The sequence below is a fragment of the Aythya marila genome (genome assembly GCF_965140915.1).
Source record: "Aythya marila genome assembly, chromosome: 21".
In the NCBI taxonomy this organism is placed as follows: domain Eukaryota; kingdom Metazoa; phylum Chordata; class Aves; order Anseriformes; family Anatidae; genus Aythya; species Aythya marila.
Genome location: NC_139062.1, coordinates 4,658,210 through 4,684,337, shown reverse-complemented (window position 1 = coordinate 4,684,337; position 26,128 = coordinate 4,658,210). Strand labels below are relative to the sequence as shown.

General features: G+C 59.9%; 1 protein-coding gene across 6 annotated transcripts in view; it reads left to right on the top strand.

Annotated features, from left to right (window-relative positions):
- The window catches only part of CASZ1 (castor zinc finger 1), a 168,699-nt gene that overhangs the window by 98,866 nt on the left and 43,705 nt on the right, over positions 1-26,128 (top strand). For 5 of the 6 annotated variants that reach the window (XM_082777116.1, XM_082777115.1, XM_082777117.1 and 2 more), the window contains one exon: positions 25,254-25,823. In XM_082777116.1, the coding sequence (XP_082633242.1) occupies positions 25,298-25,823 (526 nt within the window). In that variant the 5' untranslated portion in view covers positions 25,254-25,297. Of the gene's footprint in view, positions 1-10,439; positions 10,595-25,253; positions 25,824-26,128 lie in introns of all 6 variants that reach the window. The other variant, XM_082777114.1, reaches the window with a different exon arrangement.

Genomic DNA, 26,128 nt, shown 5'->3' with positions numbered 1-26,128 from the left:
AAATCTCGTTTCTCTGGCGCTGGGTGCTCACCAAATGCGCCGCGTCTCGGAGCAGTGAGGAAGGCTCTGGAGAGCTGCCCTGGGCTGGCGGGCATGGGCTCTTCGTTTCAGACAGCCTGGGGGATGGCTCTGTCAGCTGATTTAGTAATTAAGCACAAAAATAACTCTCCAGGACTCCCTCCATGTCCCCGCGAAGGGCCCGGCAGTTCCTGGAAGTGGGGCACGAGCGGTGTGCTCGGTGCGGGCTGCTCCCAGGGGGCGGCACGGGGAGGACGGGCAAACTTCGTGTGGCTGAAAACTGCCTGTCTGGGGGGGGGCTGGCTGTGGGGGGCACAAACAGGCGTGTACCCAGGGGCTGAGGGGTCCTGCCTCTGGATGGGGGGGAAGGAAAAGCAAACAAGAAAAGAGAACGAGAAAATAATCATGGAAATGCAGGGAAATGACTTAAACCCACTCCAAGTGGGTTTTACCTGCTGGCTTCCTCTGTTGCACTATCTTACCCTCTTACAGCCCCACGTTGCCCTGTTGGGATATGTTTTTTAACTTATTTATTTCTGCCATTGCTTTGGGTTTTATAGTTTCTTTTCTCCGGACTTTATCAGAAAGCATATTTGTGGTGAGCGCCTGTGAAAGGACCTGGCTCGCTGAGTAAATATTCAACGTGGAAATGAGCGGCGTGACCTTGAGGGGGGGGAGAGGGAGGAAAGCTAGGAGAAATTCACAAAAAGCTGCAAAAGAAAAAAGTCAGGAGAAAGGAGGAGAAGGGAAAAAAAATCCAGAAGGCCTGGATGGGCTGGGAGAAGTCGCAAAGGTGGGGAACATTTGGGAATATTTGGGTCTTTGGGTTCCCGCGGCGGTTGGCCACGTAGCGTTACACGTCCCGGAGAGGCCCGGTCCTCGGCCGTGCCGAGCAGTGACACTTTGAAAAATAGGCCCATTTAAGGTGCCTCGAGTTGGGCAACAAAAGTCAGTAGTCACTTTAGCTCATCTTGGCCCGCGTTCAGGAGGGTGAATTTTATCCTTGGCGCGAGGCCAGCGGGAGGCCTGCGCGCTGTTCCCGTTCCCAGAATAGGACTCGGGGTGGCTCCTGGACCTCGCGGGTCCTTGGGGCAGGGGCACGTGTCCCTGTCACCGGGCTCTGGACGAGTGTCTGCCGCATCCCTGCTGGAGACCGAGGTGTAAAGCCTGCGCTCTGGGCTTCCAGAACCGCTGCATTTGGCTCCAGCCTTTCCACCTCCCTACTGGAAGATCTCAGCTGCCTTTAAAAACCGTACTGCAGGGGCAGGAGCAAAACAAGCTGGCTTGCAGCAGTTTTACTTTTTTGTTTTTTCTGTACGGGATGTTCCTCTAGCGTGTCCTTAGTGTCTTGATGACCACAGCAGTGGGAAGCCCCTTGGCCCTGCAGCTGCAGCCAGCAGTGCAGCTGCCCCGTCGAGCTGGGCACGATGCGGCTCCGAGCATCGCAGGAGGAGAAACCCCTGCGTGGGTCCCCGGGCTCCTGGCACCTTCCGCTGCCTTTGGGGGTCTGCGTGCCCAAAGGACAGTTTGGGCCCATTTAGGTTCCCCTCCCAGCTCCTCGTAGTGTCGTTTCTTCAGCTCCCCAAACTCTCTTAATTTCCAAGAGGGGAAGTCTGACTTCACTGGCATCAGCACTTCGACGCGGCGCGCACTGAGCTAAGCAGTTGGGAGCGTGGGGCGAGGAGCGTGCTGAAGCCGAGCCCACATTTGTGTTGAGACAGCACTGCTAAAACGGGAGGGCTGCACTAGTCACCTTTACACGCACATCTTCGAATTTTTCTTAATTTGGGTGGAGAAATTATTTATTTTCAGCACAGAATTAGATTTTTCCCGCTCCTGTGGGTGAGCCCTGCTGCTCTTGTGGATTCCTGTCCAGTTGGGGTGCATGAGACAGTCGGGAAAAGCCTTGTCTAGGGATGACCTCGAAGTAATTCCCCTCACAGCGTGCCGTGATGTCAGCCAGGCAGCGTGCAGCCAGCCTGACAGGGGGGGGAAAATGGCATAAAAACAGGGCAGGGGGCCGGGGCTCTGAGAGCAGCCGGAGCAAAGTCACCAGCGCGAGTGCCAGGGCGAGGAACTGCAGCCGCACGTTTAACAGCTTTGGATGTTTGCTTTCGTGTGACAGTTGCTGTTCAAGCAAACAGATCGGAGAATTCCAGGCTTGCAGGGATTTCGGGGATTTTGTTAGCCGTGTGTGTGTCGGATCCCTTCGGCACGGGGTGGGCGTGCGGGGCCGGGGGGGCAGCGAGGAGGGCCAGGAGCCTCGCCAAGCCTCCCCTCCTCTCCTGTCTGCATTCCCTGTCCTGCAGCCCGCAGACTGGCCTCACTGGTCTCCCAGCAGCGTCTCCTGGTGCAGACCAGCCCCCTGCCCCGTGCCCTGCCCCATGGCACCGAGTGTCCCCGAGCAGCCCGGCCGGGGACCCCGCAGGACGGAGGGCGCCGTGCCCCTGGCCCTGGGCTCTGCTGACGCTGCCCGTGGGCAGAGCCGTGTTTTCGCGGTTTCTCCTCCAAAAGGAAAGCCTGCAAGGGGTGAGGGGCAGACTCCTCGCAGCGAAGGTGTTAACAAATAGCAGGTGATTAAACATGACAAGCAGTGACATTTCTGTGTGGGGTTCTCAGTACCAGCAATGCCAAGAATGAAGCTATAAACCCTGACATTTTGTGTTATGCACTGAGGTTTTTAATAGACATCTTTCTCTCCCTCCCCCCTGTTTGTTTCTCTGACTCCTTTTTTCTCCTCCGTCCCTTTCTCCCGTCCCCTCTGCTCTCCCCCCCTGCCCTCCCACCCTCCCTCCCCACCCCAAGCGCCCCTTTCCCTCGCTGCCCCTCTCTCCGCCACGCTCCCCTCCCACCCTGCGCTTCTCCTTTCGTCCCTCCCTCCCTCCCTGCTTCTCCTGCCGACACTTGCCGAGCTTTCTCTCCCCTCGCAGCCTCCTTCCCTAACTCCTCTCTTCCTCCCTGCCTGTCCCTGCCATATGCACAGCCTCTCGCAGCCGCTCTCTCTCCCGCCCGCGCTCCCTCCCCGGGCTGCGCGCCCGCCGCTCGCAGCGCTGCCGCTTCCCCCGCTGCTGCTGCGTCTCTCACATGCTCTCGCACTTGCTCTTTTCTTCCCCTGCTTCCCCTTCTCTCGCTCCTCTTTGTCTCCGTGCCTCCCCGCTGCTGTCATCCTCCCTCTGTCTGTTCTTTTCCACTCTCTCCCTCCCTTCCCCGGCTCTTTTTGGGGCCTGATGTAAGTCGCTAACCGCGGGCAGCCGGGCCAGTTGCTTGTCAGGGAGCAGGTGTCCCACCCCTGAGTGATGTTTTTGTTAATAACATTTTTGCCCTGACTCAGAAGCCGGCGTTTTGGAGATCGCTTGTTGCTTGTTGTTTTTTTTTTTTTTTTCTAATGTCCGGGAGCTGAGCAGGCCGTGCTTTTGGGAACAGTTGCCGGGTTTGTGCTAAAAGGACCGCAGCAGTTGTTGTGCTGAGCGAGAAGCCTCGGAACAACTGCAGATTCCCTCCCGCTCGCCCGGCCTGTCCGTCCGAAGGGCGTTTGGAGGTGACACCCGACGTGCCGGCCCCTCGTGGCCGCCTCTCCTTGGAGCCACGGGATCGAGGTGCCCGTGCCCTGGGATGGGAAAACCTCCCCTCGCCTGCCCTGCTGGTACGGGGCACGAAGTGAGCGCAGTGCCGCGGGCAGGGGGCATCTGGACACGGAGCTCTGCTCCGTGTGGGTGTCTCAGCTGGCTGCTGGCCCCTGGGGAGGGTCCTCAAGGAGCTCCCGGGGGTCTCGATGGCTTCCAGCCCATCCCCTCATGTCCGTGCTGAGAGCACCCGGGGCCGGCGAGGGGCTGCGGTGGGTGGGCAGCGAGGCCGGGGCTGGGGCAGCGCCCACGAGGAGGTCACAGGGCCCCGGTGCAAAGGGCTCAGCAGGTATTTGAAGCGACTCCAAGCTAAACTGCAGCTGGAGCCCGGGTGTTTTCTCTTCCTTGACTCTGCTGGCGCTCTAAAAATCAAAATACTTCCCCCCGAAGGCTTCGCCTTCCCATAAAAGTGCCTCTCCCGCCCCGTCCGCCCAGGTTGTATCGATCCGGCACCACAGACGGTGGCTGCAGCTCGAGTTGCCAAGTAGGGCAGATCAATAGAGACTTGCTGTGGGATTTTTGGCAGCTGGGGCATCCATTTGTCCCTCCTCCCCTCCCACCTTCCCTCCAGGAAGCCGCCGGTGTCACGGTGAAAGCAGGTGGAGCTCAGCCCTGTCCTTAACTCCTCGTCCTTCCCCATCCTCCTGGTGGCCCCCGCCTTCACCTCGTGTCCTGGGGGGATCCCCACGGGCAGGATCTGTCCCGTAGTGCGAGCACAGCCCTCTCCATCTCACTCTCCCCTGGTGGGGCTCCCGGAGGGGCAGGAGGGCAGGAGGCAGCGTGTGGCTGTGCCGCCAGCCGTCCTTAACCCAGGGCCAGCTCCTGGCTGCCGAACCTCTGACAGGTGCCGAGCGCCGCGCGCGGTGCAGTTAATGAAATGAGTATTTCGGGGAGAGGGGAGGGGGGGGGGGAGGGAGGCTCTGTACTGCACCCTGGGGCCCTGGGTTTATTAATGGTGACCTGCCATTAAAGACTAAAGTGCTAACCTGGTCATATTTAGCAGCTTTCAATGGTATCCCAGCGGCCTGCGCTTGCAATATCGAGCCCTGCCTTCCCCCCGCAGCCCCAGGCCGGCAGGAGCTGACTCCGGAGTTTTCTCCGCTGCGATGGGTCTGGTGGGCAGTGCCGAGGAGCCTGCTGGATGGACGGACAGATGGACGGACAGAATGACCCTCTCCCTGCTGCCAGGGCTTGGCTGGGCCTGGGGAATGCAGGGCTCGAGGCTGAGAGCTCCAGGTGGGAGCCGGGGGCTGCTCCCGTGGCCACGAGCCCTCCTGCACCTGGCCACGAGGGGCTTGGGGACGCCGAGCACGGGGAGATGTCCCCCGTGGGGATGGCAGTGGCTGGGCACTGCAGTGACAGGCGCTTGAGAAAGGTGCTGGGGGCTGCTGCTGGTCCCAGCAGGGATCAGTGTTCGCAGAGGGAAAAAAAAAAATATAAAAAAAAAAAAGGCCCCCAAGTGTCCTCGGAGCTGATTCTGCTCTCCATGGCTCCCCAGAAGCCAGCCCCTGCTCGGCTCCGTGTGCCAGCTGAGATGATTGCCTTCCCTGATCACTTCTTCCTGGATTAAAAACTCAGCCCGGAGCGTTTTCGCCTTGTGTTGCTGCGGGAGGGAGGCTCGCTGGCAGCTCCGTGCGGTGCCGAGCGGGAGCGGGCGGGGAATCCCCCGGCACGGCCAGCTCCCGCTCCCCGCACCGCATCACCGGGGCTGAGGGCACGCCGAGCCAGTCCCTAGGGGATTTCTCCCTCTTTATCGAGCCCCGTGAGCCGCAGCTCATCCATCCCCTCATCCCGTCCTGCGGGCACGTTTCTCAGCGTGGGCTTGGGGCCATTCCCCGGCAGAGGCAGCGAGGGCAGGGGCCTGGTTCCAGCGCCGAGCTCCGGCCCTCGCAGGCTCGCAGCAGGACGAGTGGCGGCTTGGCAGCCAGGCTGGGGGCAATCCTCGCTCGCTCCGTTGGCTCCGCGCCCCGGCTGATCCGGAGCCAGGTTCGCTGTAATCCCTACATCCTGTTGCAGGTCCTTAATCAGCTGGAACCGGCCTGGAAAAAAAAAAAAAGCAACCAAAAACCCCAACCCCAACGTGCTGTGGTTAGCGGGGACGGGCTGCAGCAGCCGTGTAGGGCTGGGGGCAGAGGGAAGGAGGTGCTGGGGGGCTCAGCGGGACCCCAATGCTGTTCCCCTGCTCTGGGTTTCAGGCATCAATTCCCCCTTTTTTTTTACCCCTCCATCCAAACCGAGGATGCCACCCCCTCGACCAAGCTGGAAAAGTCTCCGGGTTGTTGTTGGGTCGTGGTTTTCCTTTTTTTTTTTTTTCTTTTCTTTTTTTTTTTTTTTTTTTCCCCCGTTTAATGCATAGAATAACACTGATGGGTCTGAACAGCTCCAGCCAGGCGACGAGGGGAAAGAATAACAAGCTCCTGGATGTCAGGCGAAATTATGGGCCATCGCTATTTAGGGTGAGTCTGGTGGATTTAGGGCCTCTCTGTTCTATTGTCCCGGCTGCTCTGAGCATTGGAGCAGGCGAGACACAAGTCGGGAATTTCATCGCGGGGCACGTGCAGGGCAAAGGACGCTCCTGAGCCTTTCCGGGGCTGAACAGTGGTGGTGAGGGACAGGGGACGGTGCTGGATGACCAGGCAGTGGGATGGGGCACCGGGAGGAGGTAGATGTGGTGGTCCTGGAGTTTTAGGAGCTCGCCAGGAGCACGCAGAGCTTGGTGTCCCCTCCTTGTGCCCAGGTGATTCCCCCGTCAGCCCCCAGCTGCTCTTCAGCCTCATGTGCAGCACTTGGGGAGGTCGTCATGGGAAAGGCAGTGCCCAAATGGACGCGTGGCACGGGGCTTGGGGGTTTGGGGGCTTTCTCTAGGGCTGCTTTTGGTGCTGCTGCTGCAGCCGGGGCTGGCACCGTGCTCGCGCGGGCTGCCAGGTATTAGGGGGAAGGGCCCAGACAGCGGCGTAAGGAAACACCGAGAGGATGAGGAAAGCGTGATACGAGCGGGTTGGCCCTGGGAAAGTGAAGCCTGCCCAAGCCCTGAGCAGGGCGGATCCTGAGCTTCCAGATTTTGGCAAATACACCGTGTCCCATGCCAGGGTGGGGAGGAGTTGCGGAGCGTAAGAAAGCCGCGCTTGCCCAGCGTCAGCCTCGCTCGGCAGGGTGAATTCTTTGCTTCTTTGGGGCTCTTTTTATTTGACCGGATTAAAAAGCCTATTTGAGTTTCTTAAACCATTTAATCTAAAATCCCCAGGTAGATGCGCCATTGGATTCAGTTTTAAGCTTATAAACAAAATAGGTCTGTGTTTGCCTCTTGGTTTTGCTGCAAAGCAGGGCGGGGTTGACCTGTCCTCCCTGCGGCGGGCAGGCCCTGGGCTCCTCACATTTGGGAACCCCCTGAGCTGCCACCACCTCCCCGTGGCTCCAGGAGCCAGGGCCAAGCTCCACCAGCCACGGTGAGCAACCAGCACAGTTCCCGGGGCTTTGTGCCCCCGGAAAATGCAGCAAAAGCCATTGCTTTGGTAAAAACCGTAGGGAGATGGGGAAGGAGGAGGCTGCAGGAGAGCGGGGAGGATGGGAGGGACGCGTGCTGCAGCGTGACACCGGCGTGGGCCGGGTGATGCCTCCCGATGCCCTCAGTCCTTGCAGAGGAGCTGCTGCTCCTCCTCCACGCCCGGCTCCTCCCTGGGCTTGCTCCTGCGCCCGGCCTCTCCGCTCCCCTGGGGTTCTTGTCGCCCTGCCAGCTCCGCACGGCTTTATGGCCGCCACTCCCTGCGCTTCTCAGGAGGGTTTTGTGGACACGGGACCAGTTGGGGCTGCTCTGAGACGGGCCGAAGTGGGACAGCTCATGGTTTGGGTTGGCAGGAGAGAGGTGCTAGAGGCACGCCGAGGCTCCGCGGGCAGCGGTTGTGCTCCGGGTAGCAGCCGGTGCCAGCGGCTCCAAGGGGAGGCACCAAGCCCTGCAGCGGGCAGATCCAAGGGGATCTACCCCTGCATCCTCCCCCACACCCTCTCCATGCACCCAGCAGGCAGATCCAAGGGGCTCTGCCCCCTCATCCTCCCCAAACCCTGTCCATGCATCCAACAGAGGTGGCGATGCCCTTGGTGCGCGCGGTGACGGCGCCGAGCTCCGTCCCAGCGTGGCCACGGGAAGGCAGAGCAGGGGGTCTCCTGCATCCCCGGCTCACGAGGAGATGCTCTGCAGGAGGTGGCTGCCAGAAGAAGGTTTCTCCTTCTCCCCCACCTCTCCCAAGGAACCAGAGGCAGACAGAGGGACGGGCGTCTGTCCGGTGGCAGCCCGAGCAGGAGGGAGCCCTCCTGGCTTTGCAGAGGGAGCCTCTTTCTATATGGAAATGAAGAATTTAGGCTAATGGAGCTCAACCATCTCTAATTTTGCGATGGCAGGAGGATTTTGATTGAAAGTAATTAAGCAAGCTAGCTGTAAAATTAATTAAAGCAAAAGGGGGGGATTTTTTTATTGGATTGGATAGCGATATAGCGGCTGTCAAATGGGGGACGGATGGGGGTGACCTGAATTCTCTGCCCTCCCTCCTCCCACTCGGGACGTTTATGTCACTTTAATCTCCTTACAGCGGCTGGTGTGCATTTGTTTGAAATAATCAAGGAAATATGGTCAGAAATTGTCAGCTTTCAGATCTAATTTACCTGACAGCCCTGCGCGGACCAGTAAGCCTCTGTGTGCGTGTGTGTGTGCGGTGCATGCGATGCTGTGGGCGTGGAGGGCTCCTCGCCTCCCTTCTCCCCCCCTTTCCCCGTTTTCCTTCACCCCGTCTTCGCTCGATTCCCAGCAAAATTACTTCTGGTGCAGCTGGGACCACCTGGCACCCCCCAGGAAAAGGAGACAAGTTGGAGAATTTTCCTGCGGTCCCTTCTCCACCCTCCCCCTTCCCATCGCTGCCTCCTCCCAGCCTGCTGCCTCATCCTTGCACCATAACCAGCTTTAGGGTTTAGGCAATATAGGATTAGGGGAGGTGGCTGTAATTCTTTATTCCAGATGGCTGGCAACTGCTAAACCCACTGTCACAAGCACCGGGTTATAAAAACACTTAAATTAGGCCCTTTGTTCCAGCCCCCGGCCCTGCCAAGTGGCGCTCCCGGTGTCCTGCCGCAGCTCGGCTCGCCCAGCACGGGTGGGGACGCCGAGTCGAGGCGGTGCTGGTGCTGGGAAGAGGAGGCTCAGGGCTCACACCTACCTGGATTCCCTCGCTCAGCTCCATCTGCTTCTTTTTGCCGTCAGCACTTCAAGAGAGCTCCGGCAATAGGCAGAGTGAAGGTCCTGAGCCCGGGAGGTGCCAGGGCCACGGCTCCGTACATCCCACGAGGGAGCCTGCTCTTCTCGGGGACCTGGCTTTCCCCCTGTCCCTAACCCTACAAGAACCTGGTGGCCTTGGCCCAACTCTTTGCAACACGGGGAGGGAAGGCGGCTGCCGTAGGGTCAGCGTTTCCTCCGAGCCACTGCAGTGCTTCACATCTGCCTTGCTAGGTCGGCTGTCAGGGTTATTATTTATTATTTATTATTGTTCATTAAGTGCTGACAGAGTTGGGGCTTTTGTTTGTTTTGTTTGGGTCTCCATTTAGAGGCCTTCGCTGCGGCAGCCTCCAGTGCCAAGACTCGAGGCGCTTTTACAATTACAGCCGTGATCCTATTGTATTGTTTATGTAATGACTCTCAATCCCGAGGGATTCGGCAGCCTGTCTTCAACCCAGGCACCCAGCACCTGGCAGGGAGAGGGCAGGGCAAAGGCTGGCCCCGATGCCCAGGGAAATCTCCGGGCTTGGCGTGCTAGGGGATGGTTAATGCGCAGACAGATCAGGCCGGCCCTCGCGGCGAGGACCCGCATGCAGGGAGGGCGATTAAGCTGCTTCAGATGATCCATCCCCTCCACGGCTCAGCCCCGATGCTCTGCCTGCTGGATGTCACCCATGCGGTGAGCTGGGTGCCCGGCCCTTGGGCCAGCACCCATGGGTGCTCCCCGAGCATCCCCAAACACTTCAGCCCCTGCAGAGAGACTTCCACCCCGTTAGGTGGCCGGGTGGGGGCCCCCCTGCAGCTCCCAAATCGGCTGATGCGTGCAGGACGTGGTGTATCCATGGCCATGCTGTGGTGGGTGAGGAGCTCATCACCACGATTCCCAGCTTTGTTCCCATCCCTGCCACCGATCCGCTTCGTATCCGGAGCCTCGTGAACGCGTAGCGCCGTGCCAGTGCGTCCTCATCAGCGTAATGGGTATAATTAGGCGGCCCTGATTGAAGATAGTGCTGAGGGCTGAGTGTGCCAGCAGACTTGCTGCTGGTGGTGAGAAGCCCTTTCCAACAAAAAAAAAAAAAAAGGAGGCAAGACCCAGAGTGTAGAGCGCTGGTTCCCACATGGCATTGCAGATATATGGAGTAAAATCTCTGATGGATCGGGATCTGCTGCCCCAAATGGAGCGCTGCCCTCCCCGCAACCCAGCAGGAGCAGCGTTAGGTGCGGGCCGAGCGCCCCAAAGTGTGCACCCAGCCAGACACGGGGAGCACGGGATGGGGCACCGCCGATCCCCGGTGCTAAGTGCAAGTACCACAGAACGCAGTATCGGGAATAGCCTCAATAATGCCATGGCCGGCTGGCTGAAAGGGAGCTCGAGTTCTGGGACGTGGACCAGGCTACCAGTGATAATGGTATCTGAAGGCAGTGGTGTCTGGAAGCGGGGTCATACTGTGCTGGCTGCTCCTATTTCCTTCTGCAGATTGCAAGACAAGATGACTAAGAGTGCATTAGATAATTTTCTAACATAACATTCCCTACAGGCAGTTACTGGCATTGCTGTAGAGACGTCCTGAGCACCGTGTTGGAAAGAAGTGCACAATTTCTTTCTGCCTTGTGACAATGCTTGAGACCCCCGTGCGGAGCCGTGCCCCGTTCTGACTGCAAGGCTCCTTAGACATGGCTGAGGAAAATGCACGTGAGTGCTGCCCCGGGGCCCCCTCTCTCCTTGTTTCACACCTCCTTGTCCCTGCTCACCACACAGCCCCTCGCTGCCCCCAGCACGGCCAGGAGCTGCCAGAGCGTGTCCTGGCGCCGGGTGGACGGGGTGAGAAGTTTGGAGCTGGGTGGCGTGCCCGTTCCTCTCGGTTTGATGTGCGTGGGGTTGGAGAGCCATAAGCTCAGCTTTCCCATCGCTGTCAGCTAGGGAAATCATTCCTCTGAGCTCCGCGGAGTGACATGAGCAGCGGAGCAGGCGGAGGGGGGGGGAAGCCTGGCGGGTCTGGTGGAGGAGAGCCGAGGCACCGGGCTGAGAGCGTCGGGGGTGGTTGACACGTCTGGGGGTGGAGGTGAGCCGCTCGTCCTCAGTCTGGGCCAGCACAGCCCTGCAGAGAGCAGACAGGCAGCTCAGCTCACAGCAGGTCGGAGAAACCTTGAAACCTCCAAAGAGAAGACGATCAGGGACGAGGCACAGCAGAGACACAAGGAGCTGGAGCTCCCGGGGGGCTGTGGAGCTGCTGCCCCTCGGCAGGGTCTGGCTGCTGCCCCGTGCACCCCGTGGGCAGCGAGGGAAGGAGGCAGAGCTGGAGGCGCCAGTCCCCAGCGTCTTCCAGGCAGAGGTTGCCCTGCTTGCGGTGGATTCGGGGGCTTTCTGCAGGAACTGTCTCCACGGGCAGGTCTGAACAAGCCGGTCAAGTTACTCGTAATTTCCACCAAGAAAATAGAAACCCTGAAATAGGAGGGTTGGGGCGAAGAGGGGATGGCGTGGCTGGCTGAAAGCAGCAGCCGAGCCCAGGTGGGTGCTAACAGGGTGCACCGGGGTCCTGCAGTGCATGGCCATGTAGGAGCAGGACTGAGGACAGAATTTTTGGGGACAGCCTGGGTGGGGAAGCTGCCCAGGACGGGGAGGACAGCCCCGTGCCACGCTTGCAGCTCATCCGCTGGGACCCACTTGGAACCCAGGGGTGCGGGCGGAGAGCATCCATGGGTCCCCCTCCTTCCATCTCACCTCCTCCCTGGAGCACCAGGCAAGTTTATCAATTTACACCAGAACGCAGGGAAATCAGGGAGGTTGCCAAGGTCTTGGCTTCATTAATTCTGAACCCGGCGATGGCACCCGCTCGCGGGGCTGCTGCTACTAGTGCAGGCTCGCCTCGCGGCTTATTAAAGCTGCACCTGAAACCAGGCTGAATTCAGCCCTGTGCCGTCTGATTCCCCGTGTCCCTCACTCCCTTGGTGCCTGGAAAACAGCTTATTAAAGCTCACCATTGGTAATTGCCTGGGAAGTCACATTTTTAACGCTTTCCTCCGGTTCTTGAGAGCTGAAGAGCTGAGCTGTTGCCTTTCCCAGACCGCGGGGTAAATAAACCGTGTTGGTGGTTATTTGCGGGTGATAATGGAGAGATGGAAACCCCTGAGCTGCTGGGGGTAGAGCGAGCCCCGTTGGGTCCGAGGAGCTCCAAACGTGCCTTGTTTCTTGGTCCCCGTGCCCTAAAGCAGCACCACAGAAACAAGGCACCGGGTGCACCATCGGGGGGGCACCGGCAGAGGAACCCAAGAGAAGGGATGGGCTGCCCGGACTGCTCTAGCACCAAGTCAGTGGTGTCTGGGGATGTTTTCAGTGCAGGATGAGTGTGCAGGGCCAGTGCTCGCTCGGGTGATGTGTCCTGGAGAGACAGGGGACATTTGGGGCATCCCGTGTGGGTGCTGTTGCAGCAGGCAGAGCGGCTGCAGCTCCAGCAGAGTCAGCACCGGGGGGCTCGGCCTCCTCCTGCACCCCAGCAGGGCAGAGCAGGGGATTTTTGGGGGAAGGCTTGATGGGAGCAGGGTGGAGGCAGCACTCCCTGAGCTCACACCATGCAGGAGATCCTCCTGCAGGGAGCTGCCGTCGTGTTTGCAAACTGCGCGGTGGCACTGGGGGAGATGCAGCAAACACGGGGCCGCACTGAGTCACCCCGCGGGGGGACAGCCAGCGAGCACCGCGAGCTGCTGAGGCAAACATGGGCGAATCGTTACAATAGGCACCAAAAATATCTTCACATGAGATCTTTCTGCATTGCTGCGTGTTGGGTAACGGGGAGGGCCGGCAACCTAAGCCGAAACCCTGCCCACGTGCTCCAGAGCTCATCCTGGGCAAGGCGAGCGACTGGCTCGGGAAGGAAGCAGGAGGAGAAGTGGTTTTGCTCCTGCGGGAGCCCCGGTGAGCCACGAGGCTCCCCACGAGGCCGGCTTGCAGCAGGAGCGGCCCCAAAATTGCTCACGTGCTGGTGACCATGGGGTCCCCAGCACGGGGCAGCTCCTGGGGGCTCCCTGCAGCCATCTCCCCAAAGCCCAGGCATGCCCTAAGGGACCCAATTCCCAAAACCCCAATCCTGGGGGCTCATCCAAAGGAATCTCAGCAGAGGCAGAGCGCAGGGAGGCTCCCGGCTGCACATCCCCAGGGCTGGTGGAGTCCCCGTCCCCCTGCCCTGCTGCCCGTGCCCCCCCTGCACCCTCACACGGGGTTGGGGTCGTGCCGTGGCCCCGGCCCCCTCCTGGCTCGGAGCTCCCGAGCTCTCCCCTGGTTTTTCACAGCCTTTTTTTTTTTTTTTGCTGCCAGCGCAGGGCACTGAAAAGTGCTGGCACTGCCAAAAACCCTGTGTGCACTACGACTCCCCAAACATCCCTTTATTTTTATTGTTCTGTTAATTACTGTTTAAACTTTAATAAGTCACTTCGTCAGGAGGGGGGACCTGCAGTGAGGTTTCTGTGCAAACACTGGGCCCGGCGGTGACTCTGGTGTAACATAACCCTTTATACAATGTGGGAATGTTTAGACTGTAACAGAAACTTGTTATTTTAATGACAGTTAAAGGGGAAAAAAAAAAAAAAAGAGAAAGAAAGGAGCGAATGAAAAAAGGGAAGCGGGTTTGTTGGGGAAATGGCTCATCTCAATCTCGCTGTCTGGCCTCTTTTCTCCCGGCCCTAACGGCAGCGGGGTGAGCAGCTTTTATTTTATGGCTGCTGCCGAACCGGCCCCGTTCCCAGCGATGCCCCGCGCTCCTCCTGCCCGCGGTCCCCTCAGCTCCACGGGCAGGAGATGCTGATGGAAGCAGCAGGGCTGGCTGTTGCTCGGAGGCAGCAGCAGATGCCTAAAGCCAATTTGAGCTCCGTCTAATTATTCTGACCCACACGAGAGACTTTCCCCTTCTCTTCAGCGCCTCCTCCACCGTTTAAGTTTTTAAGGAGCTGTGCTGAAACAGATGCTGGCACGCCAGAGATAAGAGGGTCTGCGTCCCGGGGAAAAAAATGGACTTTTGGGGTTAGAAAATGCTGCCTGCCTATGCCCGGTGTGCTGGCATCTCCCTCACACCCCTCCTGGCCTGCCCCGAGGCCGTGGCACTTGGTGGGCTTCATCCTGGATGTGACCATTGGGACTGGGATAAGCCCCGAGAGGGAAGGGGAGCAGGGAGGTGTCTCAGGGTTCACAGGTGGCCCCGAGGCCATGCCGGGCCCATCGATGTCTGCCCTGCGGTGAGGGAGCACAGGGTGCCCGTGCAGTGCCCGGTGTCCCCGTGTCACCGTGCCAAAGTCACCTCCAGGTTGGGCTTGGCTATATTTAGCGCTGCCTATAGACCAGCCAGCGTGGAGCGATGGACATGATGTGAAAACCTCTCCGTTTCCACCGACCTCGCTGCTGCTGCGCTGAGCTCCCCGGCTCGGGGCACAAGCCCAGGGGAAGGGACAGCCCCATCCGTGTCCCGACAGGATTCGCCTGTCCCCTCCTTGCACGGGCTGGGAGGGGAAGGGATGCAGAGGGCAGGGGCAGGAGGATGCGGGGTGTCAGGATCCCTTTGGGGACCGCAAGGGACCTTCCCCAGCACCAGCCCCGTGCCAGGAGCCCCAAATCTCTCCGCAGAGCCCCTCGCTCCCAGAGTTTGGGAGCAGAGCAGGAGCCGTGGGCTCGCCGTGGGGCTCGGGGCTGTGGTGTCCCCAGTGGGTGAGCGTGCGGGGAGCGGGCCAAAACAGTTCACGCTTCCCTCGCCCGCTGCCGGGGCTGTGATTATTATTGATTGGCTTTGCTGTTCTCGGCACTTTGTGTTTTTCCAGCTGAGCATTGCCTGCCCCTTGATTTGATTTTTTTTTTTATTATTTATTATTCTTTTTTTTTTTTTTTTTTTTGGCTCTTTCCAATGCCCCCAAGCGTTGCCCGTGGGGCAGGTGCGTGCCCAGTGTGCACGGGCAGGGGGCTCTGGAGGGGCCCAGCAAAATGCAAGGATTAAACCCCCGGGTGTGCACTGCCCCTACAAGTGCCGTGCAGTAGGAAACCAGCGGCAGGGCCGTGTGTCAAAGCAAATACCAGCCATGTGGACGGGTCTTCAACCCGGATGCTCTTCGGCCCCAACGATTTGGGTGCTTTGCCCTCGTGTCTCGCTCGTGGTGCCGGCCGTCGGACCCCGCGGGGCGCCTCGCTCCCCCGGCGTGCCCGCAGCCCTCCCCGTGGGCAGGAGCCGTCCCGCTAGGAATGGCATTTTCCAGGTTCCTGCGTGAGGCTGAACATGTCCCAGCTGCGAAAATAACGAGCCGCAACACCCTGTGGAAACAGGAGAGCAGCAGCGACGCGTCTGTCCGCTCTGCGCAGAGCCGGGTGGAAACCGGTGCCCCAAAGGGGAGCTCGGGGTGCGCAGCCGGGACCCGGGAGCGTTGGTTTGGAGGGGCCAAAGCGTGGAAGCAACAGATACCCGTGGGCCTCCCGCAGGACGGGTGGGTTGTGGCCAGATGTGACATTGAGTGGGCTGCTCGGGGTGGCCGTGGGGCGAGGGGCCGGGTCCTGGTGTCCCCACGCAGCCCCAGCACCGTCCCCTGCCCGGCCACCGTCTCCCCCCCCGGCCGCTGGGGTCACTTTGGCTGGCGAGTGTGAGCTGAGCTCAAGGATAGAGCCCCCTGGACGGAGCCAAGGAGCCGCTGTATAAAAAACGCTGAGGTTTTCCTTTTCTGTACAGCGCGTTTCCCTAAATTGCCTTTGACTGTGTGCATCGCTAATGAAAGTTTATGCCCTTGTTAGAAGGACAGGCAGGTCCGTTCCAGTTAGGGCTGGGTCTATCCTTCTGCCAACTGCCCTCCCCAGCACACACACACACACACACACACACACACGCTCGCTCGCTCGCTCGCTCTCCCTGGTGAATAAGTGGAGGCTGTTATAAAAAAAAAAAAAAGAGGGAATAAAAAAAAAAAAAAAGAGGAGGGGAAAAAAATTTCCATATTTGTGTAAGTTGCTTTAAAAGCATTTTATCATGTCATAAAAAAAAAGGAAAGTACTCTTGGAAATTGATCCTGCACACGAGCCCATTGGACAGAAGGACGTCGGGATGTTAATGGCTATTTTGCTCCAGGGTGGCTTATTAAAAAATTTATACATAAATGCTTAAAATTGCATAAATTATTTAAAAAAAAAACATAGTAAGCAATTTGCAATCCCGATCCACTTTTCCCTCTTTTTCTTTCCCTCGTCATCCTTTCCTTCCCTTCTTTCTTACCAAAAAAAAAGAAAAAAAAAAAATTCCTTCCCTCTCTTCCCACCCGGGTCCCCTCCCTGTCTGAAAATGCGACGCGTCCAGAAGTGCACATGGATGGGTGTAAAATCCACACGATTTTAAACACGACCCGCCGCCGGCCCGTGGAGCCTGCCACAGGGGGAAATAACAAAAAAAAAAAAAAGAGGGGGGAAGGAAAAAAAAAAAAGGAAAGAAAGAAGTTTGGATATGATGAGTGTTCCTCGCAGGCGTGGAATGTCACCCACATATCCTGGAGATTGTACTGGGGAGGTTTATGATGGTTTCCCATTGATTTGTTTCCCCGACGCAGCTGCCGACCTCTATTGAGGGACAAACATAATCAGCACTGACGCAAATTAGATGGTTATTCGTTTTGAAAATTGACAGAAAAACAATAAAAAAGATGAAATGCTCCCAAATCAATAGATATAATGAAATTCAAATAATCCGAGAGATGAGGTCTCCATGGCAACTGATAATGTGGAAAAGAAAACAATTTAATAAAGGACAGACACACTTTGAAAACAGATTGGGCAAAGGGAAGGCGGGGGGGCGAGGGAGCAAGGGGGGCCGTGGGCTGGGTGGCGGTGGGAGGGGGCGGCGGCGGTGGGGAGCCGGCAGCCGGCTGCCTCTCCGGTTGGTTGGCGGTGCCGCGGTGAAGGATCACTGTCCATCCCAAGGACGCTTGCCATAATTAAGAGAGGCTTTCGGTCCAGAAAGTGCAGATTCAGGTTTTAATACACAAAATTATTTCAGGAGCACTGAATCGGAAAGTCGTTTGTTATGACCTTCCTGAGAGGCCTGGAGCAGGGCATGTTGGAGGCGCGGCGGCTGAGCCAGCTGAGTTATGGCATATTTGTGTTTTTATAGTGCGGAGGGGAGGGGGGAAGGGGGGAAGAAGGTTAAACAGTATTTACAGCTCAGTTGTTTTCAGAAAGGAAAGAGAAATAGAGTTCATGAAAAGATGCGAGCGGAAGAGAGCGAGCGAGGGAGAGGCAGAGACCCCCCGCCCGGCACGCTCCCGCCGCGGGGACGCCGGCTCCAGCGGGACGCTCGCCGCCGCGCTCCTTGCCTTGAGGTGTGGGGGGCACAGGGGCCGGGGGCGCACCGGGGCCGGGCTGGGGCGCGGGGCTGGCCCTGCCGGGGCCGCCCGTCTGCTCTCAACCAGCCGCAGCACAAACCTCTCCCGGCACGGGGCCGGGAAACACGCGCGAGCGCTGCGCTCCTACGGCCGGCTCTCCCCGCGTGGGTGCTCGCTGAGCGGCACTCAGTGTGCTGCGGGGAGCTGTGGCCATGCACACGTCGTGCTTGGAAGGCTGCAGAGCACGCAGGGCGTTGGTGGATGTCGGTGTGCCTTCCTTCGCACGCTGTTTGTGCGCTCGGAGCTTCCCAGGTTGCGCGTGCCGCAGCGCCGGGTTGCGTGTGCCACCGTACGCACGGTGCTGCGCCCGCATGGCCACGTTGTAGGGTGTGTGCACGTCCCCTCCAACGGGTGCTGGTGGCGAGCACGTGCACGTGGATGGGCTCACGAGGACAGGGGGAGAAGAAGATGGTGAGCCCTGCTGACCAGGAGAAAGCGCAGCAAAAGGCAAGGCAGAATTAGCCGCGGTGCGAGACCGCGATAATGAACTTTTTCTGGGCCTCTGTTTCTTGGTGGTGCAACAAGCATGCGGGCTCCCCGCTCCCGGCGCTGCTCCTGCCTTCCCACTGCAGTTAGTTAGGGTGCTGACAGGGGCCAGGTCGCCAGCAGCCTCCCAAATCCCTGGGGTGTGCAGGGAACCTCTATCAGGAGGAGCTCGCTTAGCCCCTGCCCTCAGCTACTGCCACCATCAGCTGCTCCCCGTGGCTTTGGGCTGGGTAAAGTGTCTTGGGACAGACACCAAGGGGGACTGGTGATACTGGGGGTGATTCCCTTCCCGGGCTGTATCCCAGTGTCCCTCCCAGCTCCTGGTTACTCCCCCAGCACCAGGTACTTGCCGCTAAGCCTGGCTGAGGTGTGTGCCATCCGCCAGCGTGCCTGCCCCGCAGTCACCAGGAGTGCTGGGGCAGCACGGGCTGCACGAAGACAGCAAAGAGAAACCTCAGCAAGGTGGGGCTGGGGTCTCCGTTGTGGTGCTGAGCAAGGAAATTCCATTTCTCCCACGGCCTGCCCCAAAAAACTCCTCCCCAGGCGATGCCCGGAGGCTGGTACCAGCACTGGGACATCACCAGTGAGTGAGGGAGAGCAGGGAAAGAAAACCCCTGGGGCTGAAATGGGCAGAGGGGAAACGTGAGCTGAGTTAGCAGAGCGAGGAACAGTTTGCCAGAAGTCCTCCCCGAGCCTTTGCACATCACCAGCACGGGGCCACCAGCCCCTGGGCTTTCTCCCTAGGTCCCCCTCTCCCCCCTCGCTGCTTCCCTGCACCCCTTGCCCTTTTGGCGATCGCAGGGGGCTCGTGTCTCCTCTCCAGGTGGGCACAATCGTGAGCCCGTGCTGGCATGGGGCTGCCCTGACAGCCGGGCTGGCATCGCCCCTCGCCCCTCCGCTGCTTTCCCCTGGGTTTTCTTCACAACCTGTGGGCAGATTGATGGTGGGCCCGCGAGGTTAGCGGTTCCGCTTGATTTATAGAGTTACTTAGGCTGAGTGAGGCCACTTAGGATAGTAAACCTTTTAACTGGACTAAAAAAAAAATTAATAATAAATAAATAAGGCGAGGAGGAGAAACTGGACCAGCAAAGCCGATCCTCTCGGTGTTACCTAAAGGACTCCGAGGACAGAAGGCTCCCAGGGAGCGTCCTCGCTGCTGCTGAGGACAGGTTTTTGTGGCACCAAGAGCAGGAAACTCTGAAAACATTTCAGCACTGACAGATGCACTGCGGGCTTGGCTGCAGGACGCTCCTGAAAGCGCATCCAGCCGCCCTGCAGCGGTGCTGTCCCCCCGGCACCACGTGAACTGCAGCAGCAGCGAGGTGCTGAGCCTGCGGGGCTGGGCTAAAGCTCCGACAGCTGCAGGGCTGCGGCGACCCGGTGGGACGGGGGCAGAAAGGGAAGGGACGGGCAGGGACAAGGTGCTGGTGGCACGGGGTGAGCGGCAGCACCGGGGCTGGCTCTCGGAGCTGGGAGCCGACGCGATCACGGTGCCTTCAGGCTCAGGTTTTGCGACCTGCTGGGGAAGAGGTTGTGGTGTGTGTTCCTAAAGAGCTGCGGGCGAGGATTAGCCCCGTCCTTCCCCCTGCAGATGTGCTGAAAGCCTGCGAAGAGCCGGGGGGTGGCGGGGAGCCGGTGCCCGTCCTGCCCGCTGCGGGCTCGGGAGCGCCTGAGCCTCGGCCCCTTGCACCACTGCAGCAGCACCGGGGCTGCGCTCGGGCCAGCTCGCTCCTAGTGTGAGGTCTGCGCTGCCTTCCTCTCCCTGGCCAGTGATATATGGCATAAATTAGGCCTCTGAAGGGGGATACTGCATCCTTAAGAAGAAATATGTCCTCATTTTTCTTAAACACCGTTTGCACTGAGTGAAATGTTTAGAAGGGACGCTGAGGGATAACTTTATTTCTTACTAGGGAGTTCAGAGCCGTTCAGTTAAACCCATAAAACACTGGGAGTAGGGAAGCTGACAGCCTGCCCGTGCATTAGAAAAGCCATTACTCATCTGGGGGAAATTCGCCCCATGCCGGAGCCTGGCGTTACCGGTGGGGTGGTCCAGGGGAGGATGCGGGATCATCTCCCGCGGCCAGCTCGGGGGTCAGCGGGATGCTCGGGGTGGAGGAGCCTCGGGTAATACTGGTATCAGAGCAGAGAGCTGCCGGGCAGACCTCGAAGCACCGGGTGAGCGTTGTGGGGTTCAGCCAGGTGGGTCATGGCCCTCATTCCTCCTCCTCTGCGTGGGAAACGAAAGCGCAGAAAGCTGGGGAGAGCTTGGGTGAAGCCGTGCCTGAAAACCAGGCTGGCAGCCAGCGCTCCTGGCTCCTAACCCCCTGCTTCAGCCTCCGAGACCGAATTCCCTCCCAGAGCAAGGAGCGAAAGCCAGGAGCCAGGGCTGCGGGGTCCTGCAGGGCTTCCAGGAGCACAGCAGCACCTTCACGGCTCCTGTGCCAATCCCTTGCTTTCCCGTGGGATTTAGAAAATGGAAAGAGGAGGTGTTGGGGGTGGCAGAATGGCAATTCCTCCCTCGGCTGGGGTTGGGGCGCGGATGTGGCCGGGTGGGCTCCTCGTCCCCCGGTCACCCGGCCCCGTGGCAGGCATGGATGGCATCAGTCACCGTGGAGGCGGTGACTTTCTGTTTGGTGCTTGATTTTGGAGGCCTGACACCAAAAGATTTAATATTTGTTTGAAATGAGAAACAGTTCTCAAATGAATTTGGAGAGCCTGGGAATTAATGGCAGCTCCCCCCCTCCACACACACACACACACACACACACACACGCTCCCCTCCCCGTCGGCTCAGCCCCCCCTTTCAATTTCTGAAGCCTGCTGATTTGAATATTTATAAATATCAGTAAATTATTTATTGTAGCAATCTGCTGTGCCATTTCACCAATCGCCGTTAACACTTTAGGGCTCGCTCTCCAGGCGGACGCGGCTGCAGGGAGCGGGCACGGGGGGTGGCAGCGTGCCGGGGCCACCAGCACGGCTCCGGCACCAGCAGGGTTTGCGTCCACCTTTTTGGGGCACCAGAGGAGCTGGGGCAGGACGGGGACCTCTGAACTGGGGACACTGGAAGGGGATGAGGCTGGAAAGCCAGGCTGGTGCTGGTGGGGACGATGCCCATCGGGGTGTGCCGCTGGCTGTAGGTGCCCCTGCTGGCTTTGGGGACCTGGGGAAGCTCCAGCAGTGCTGGACCTGCCGTCCTGCCCCTGATCGAGGACCTTCTGCCCTTGATCTGTTTCTCTGCTTCTCTTTGCCACAATTCTGGCTAAACGCTGCTGCTGAGCAGGTTGAGCCAAGGGGAGCTTGCAGAAGGGAGCCGTGTCTGGCCTCCGTCCTTCTGAGCCAGGCTCTGGAGTGGGAAACGGGGACAAAAGTGGGCTGGCGTGCGGCTGGAGATGCCAGTGCTGAATGCAGTGCTGAATGCAGCCCGACTGCAGGCACAGGGCAGGGTCCCCGGCTTCCCCCCGCCCTAATTCATGGCTGGGGTGTGCAGGGAGAGCCCTGACGGCTCGGGGGAGGCAGGGAGCGAGGACACCCTTACGGCTGCTTCCCTTCTCCTTCTCCTCCTGCTCCTGCCCAGGGCAGAGCCGGGCCCAGCTCCACACCCGGGGCTTTCCCCGGCTCGGTGCCGCCGGGGCGCGGGTGGGCCCAGTGCGTGCAGGTCGTTAAAGAGCCTCTGCGAGCTCCCCAAGGCCGGCCAGAAGAGACAGCATCCACTAACCCAAGGTCATTTCCTGAGCTAAAAGCAATAAAATGTTTTATTGATAAACCAGAGAGGGGAAAATACACAGGCTGCATCCACTCCCGCACGGCGTGGGCCAGGCCGGGGCTGCTGCTGCCTTCCCTTCGCCCTGGCCCTGCCTGGTTTGGAGGGGAGGTGTGTGCCGCGGGGGCTGCACCTTGGGCTGCCTTCCCCGCTGGGATTTGGGGCGTAATCTGGGGGAAACACTCCGGGTTCTGTCCGAGGGCCGTGCCTCCTGCCCTGCCTGGGGCTCTCCAGCGGTTAAAAAAGAAGAGCCCCCCGCGCAGCGCGCCGGCCCTCCTTCCCTCCCCCTCCCCGCCCCAAATAATGCCGTTAATAATTAATCGAATGAGAGCTTGCAGCTCCTGGAAAGCTGGCGCTGGGACCTCCCTCCTGAACGGAGCTGCTCAGCTGGGCTGAAAACTCTTCAAGAGGAATATGAAAGCTCCATCTGTTCCCCGCGCCCGGCCCTCTGAAGTGCCGGCGCGCCGGCCCTCCCCAGCCAGCACCCCCCTGTCCCACAGCACGAGCCCTCGCCCCTCCTGCCCTGCCCCTCCCCAGCCCCTCAGCCCATCCAGGGGGTCCCCAGCCCCCCCAGGCTCTGCCCACACCACCCGACCTCTCCTCCCCCCCGTGCCAGCCTCTCGGTGCGCTGCCACGCGCCGGGGCCCCTCCGTGCCATCCGCGGGGGCCGTGGTTGTCCCCAAGGCCAGGCCTTGTCCCCGAGGGACACCGAGCAGCGTGGTGGCTGCTGGCAGGGTGTGGGGCCGGCGGGGTACGCTGCCGGGGGCATTGTTTTGCCAGGAAGTGCTCAGTGTAAATAGAGCATGTGGGAGAGTTTGTCCTGGGCAGAGATGAAAAGTCGCCGTGACAGGCGCAGGTTATAAACGGCTTCCTCGGATTGATGGGGAATCAAAACATTTCTGTGGGGAAGGAGAAAATGAAGGGGGATGTTTACTTAGCCGGGAGTCTTTAAACAGTGCCGTGCGGACAGGGGGTGGTGTGGGGGGGATGTGGGGTGGGGAGCGGGGCCGGGGAGGGACCCCACGGCTCCAGGGTCCCTCCGCTGGCAGCCCCGACCCCAGGCAGGCGCGGGGTCACCCCGCAGCACCCCAACCCCATACCCACCGCCTGGGCACAGATGCTCTGGGCCCTCCAGGGCCATGTCCAGCAAGCGGGGTTCCCCTTCTCCCTTTGAGGTTATCAGGCTAAAAGAGGGGACCAGGAATAGTGAGGTCCCTCCTGCTCCAGAGACACAGAAAGAGGGGACGGAAAGATGAAGTGATGCGTGCGGGCTTGCCGAGAGCTGGTTGCAAAGTTGGCAGAAGAAGCCGGGAGTCCTGGTTCCCTGCGGTCATACGTGCACAGGTGGGATGGGGATAAACACAGCATGGGGTCCTGCTGCCCCGGAGCACGTCCCATCCCAGGAAGGTCTCCGGGAGGGCTGCTTTTATAGGTCAGGGGGATGGGGAGCTCTCTGAGCTCGGTTTAGTTTTAATATAGGCTTTAGGAAAAGTTGCCCAAAACGTCAAAGAAGAGCATCAAAGAAACCCCACCTGGGGGGGAGAGGGGACAGGGGAGAGGGGAGAGGGGAGGGAAGGGCAGGAGCCGGGTGCAGGAGCGGCAGGGCCAGGAGTGGGAGACGAGTTGCAGGCTCCCTGTAGCTGCTGCGTACGCGGCAAGTGCAGCCTCGGGAACGTCTGTTCCCCTCTTCCTTTGGATAAATATTTATATATCCATTTGCCGTCTGGTGCACGCACTTGGCTGCTCACCTCCAGCCCAGAATAATGGGACCTGCTGCGGCTGCGGGGCGGGGGGCAGCGGCTTGCTGCGTGCCTCCCTTCCCCATCACCCCAGCTGCCAGCGGGGCTGTGATGGGAACGGGGATGGGGAAGCACCGGGCAGCAACGGGGCCGGCGGCTGCCCCGACCCCAACCAGCTGCACCCCCGGAGGCTCGGAGCCCCCCGGCACGAGCCCTCGGGGTCCTGGCCGGGCTCCAGCTGGAGCTGGCAGCAGAGTCCCGACGTGGTGCCCGTGGCGCACGGGATGGGCCCGCGCTTTCTGCCCTAAATAGAGCGGGAATGTGACGGGAAGGGAAGGAAGGTGCCAAGGCGCAGAGGCTTCGGCGGCGTCACGGGCGCCTGCCGGTGCCCATCTGTGCACGCAGGGCGGGGGGATGTGTGAAGGGAGGCGCGTGGGGAGGCGCAGGGGGGTGTTTTTGGGGAGACGGGAGGCTTTAACCCATCCGTGCGAGGCTCCACGGGGCTCCGGAGCAGCTCCCGTGCCTGCAGGGGCAGGGATGCCCTCGGGGGAGGCAGGTGCTGAAAGCGTGAGGGCACCACGGGGGGCTCGGTGCCAGAGGGGGGAGCGCCGTCGGGATGGGTAGGAGCACATTTCGCCTCGCTTTTTATGGGGTTGGTAGGTTTGTTGGGGGGCGGGGGGGTGTTTTCCTTGCAGTCCTTGACAGGGAAGCGTGTCTGAAGCTGTCAGGAGTTTACGCTAAGCAGCCACCGGCTGGCTCTTGGACAGCAGGTCTAAAGTTTCAGTCTGTTTGTATTGGGCTGTCATGTTACGGGATTAGGGGCTGTCACGATGGCTTCTGGATGCATTGTAGGGGGTCTGATGAATCTCGGCGCACTCCTGTGGAGCTGCACCTCCGGGCGGAGCGGCCACGAGGGACTCCCCGAGTCGGTCCCATGGGGACTCGTCCCTCTTCCAGAGGGACACGCTGTCCGGGAGCACATCTCGGGGACACATCCAGCCATGTGTGCAGTGCTGTGTGTGTGTCCCCAGTGCTTTAGGGGTGCTTTTCCTGAGCCTGGGGACACAGAGTGGGGTCTGTGGTGGCACCCGGCCCCGATTGCAAGGCCCAGCTCTTGCCTTGGGGCCTTAAACCCTGCCCAGTCTGCGGGGACCGTAAATAAAAAGAGAGGTGAGGCAGCGCAGCTACTTTAGAGTCAGGTTTTTGCTTTTATTTGTGATTGAGCCTTGCTAATTGTTGGTGCAATAATCATGCGAGTGACTCCGTGATAGGGACCATTTAGTTCAAGATTCTCCGTGACCTTGAAGTTAAGACCTTACCTTCTTCCCTTCTCCCCCCACTTTCTCTTACCCCTCCTTTACTAGCTGTCACATATGAATAAACTACATTAAAATAACAAACCCACACTAATTAGCTGATTGTGCTGGGAAGTGCGAGAGCAGAATTTCCTGTGTGTGTGAGAGCAGAGCGAGCAAAGGGGCCTGATCAACTGATGCCAGCCCCGGGCGATTTTCTCATTTTTTTTCAGCACACCAGGCTGGGGCTGCGGCGCGGGCACTTCCCAGTGCTCCCATCAGCCCTACTGGTTCTCCCTGCTCCGTACTGGTTCTTTTCTCTAAGCCTGTGAAGCTCCTCACCATCCCTAGGGTTAGACGGGGAGGCTGCTCCCTGCTCCAGGCGTTGGGGTGCAGTCGCTGCCTGCTGTCTTTTTGGGGCCGGGCCACACCACGCTCACCTTCCCGTGGTGTTTGGGGCCTTTTTGGCCCCGTTCAGTCATAAACACCTGCCTGTGCCTCGAGGCTGGTGGGCTGCGTTGGGACGGGCAGGTTGGGAGCTCGGTGCCTTGGTGCCAGTCCCACAGCACGGCCGCGCGCGACGGCGCCGGGTTGGGGGCAGCCATTTGGTGCTTGGGTTCCTGGTGTCCCGATCCCTCTAACGCCCTTCCCCGCTTCTTCCCCCCTCTCTCTTTGCAGCTGAAAGAACTATATGCACTGACGCAACCTCAGGAAAACCCACAATGGCTGCCAAGCGCAAAGGCGGCCTGAAGCTAAACGCGATCTGTGCCAAGCTGAGCCGCCAGGTCGTCTTCGACCACGGGGGAGCCGAGCAGGCGCGCGCGGACAAGGGGCCGCAGCGGGAGAGCAGCAACAAGGACCTGCCTCAGCCCGGCACCAAGGAGCCGGGGACGGAGTTTTCGGATGGACTCAGCCGCGTGCAGAAGATCGAGGAGGACAAGAGGAGGGAGGTGATCGAGAAGTGGGTGAACGGGGAGTACAACGAGGAGCCCTTGCTGGGGCGGGCCGAGGGCAAGGAGTGTAAGGGCGCCGAGAGCGCGGAGGTGCCCCCCGAAGGGGTTTACATGGTGCAGCCCAAGGGCTGCAGCGACGAGGAAGACAACGGGGACGAGGCGGACGCGCTGAGGGGCTCGCAGGATGGCGCCTTCCTGGACGACAGGGACTCCGACGGGACGGCCTCCAAGGACGATGCCTACCGGGCCTCCGGCGGCGAGGCTGCCTCCAAGCTGGGGGCAGGAACAGCCTCAGGTAAGCCCCCCGCCACCCACCCCTGCGCAGGGCAGCTCCTCGGCTGTGCTTTCCGGGGACGAGGCCGAGCTGCTGGGTACCTGCTGGCTGTAGGAGAGGGGTGGAGGCTCCCGAATCCCCCGGCAGAGGCCTGCCTCCCTGCTGCGTCTTTGCTCTTGGGACCGTGCCCAGTTTGCTCAGTGCCCTTCCTCAGTGGGTGTGCGCAGGGAGGACGGGTCTGGGTGACTCTCCCCAGACCGTAGATCCCGTGGCAGGGTAGGGCTCCTTCCCTAGGCTCCTTCAGGCGATTCACGTGGGGGTAACCA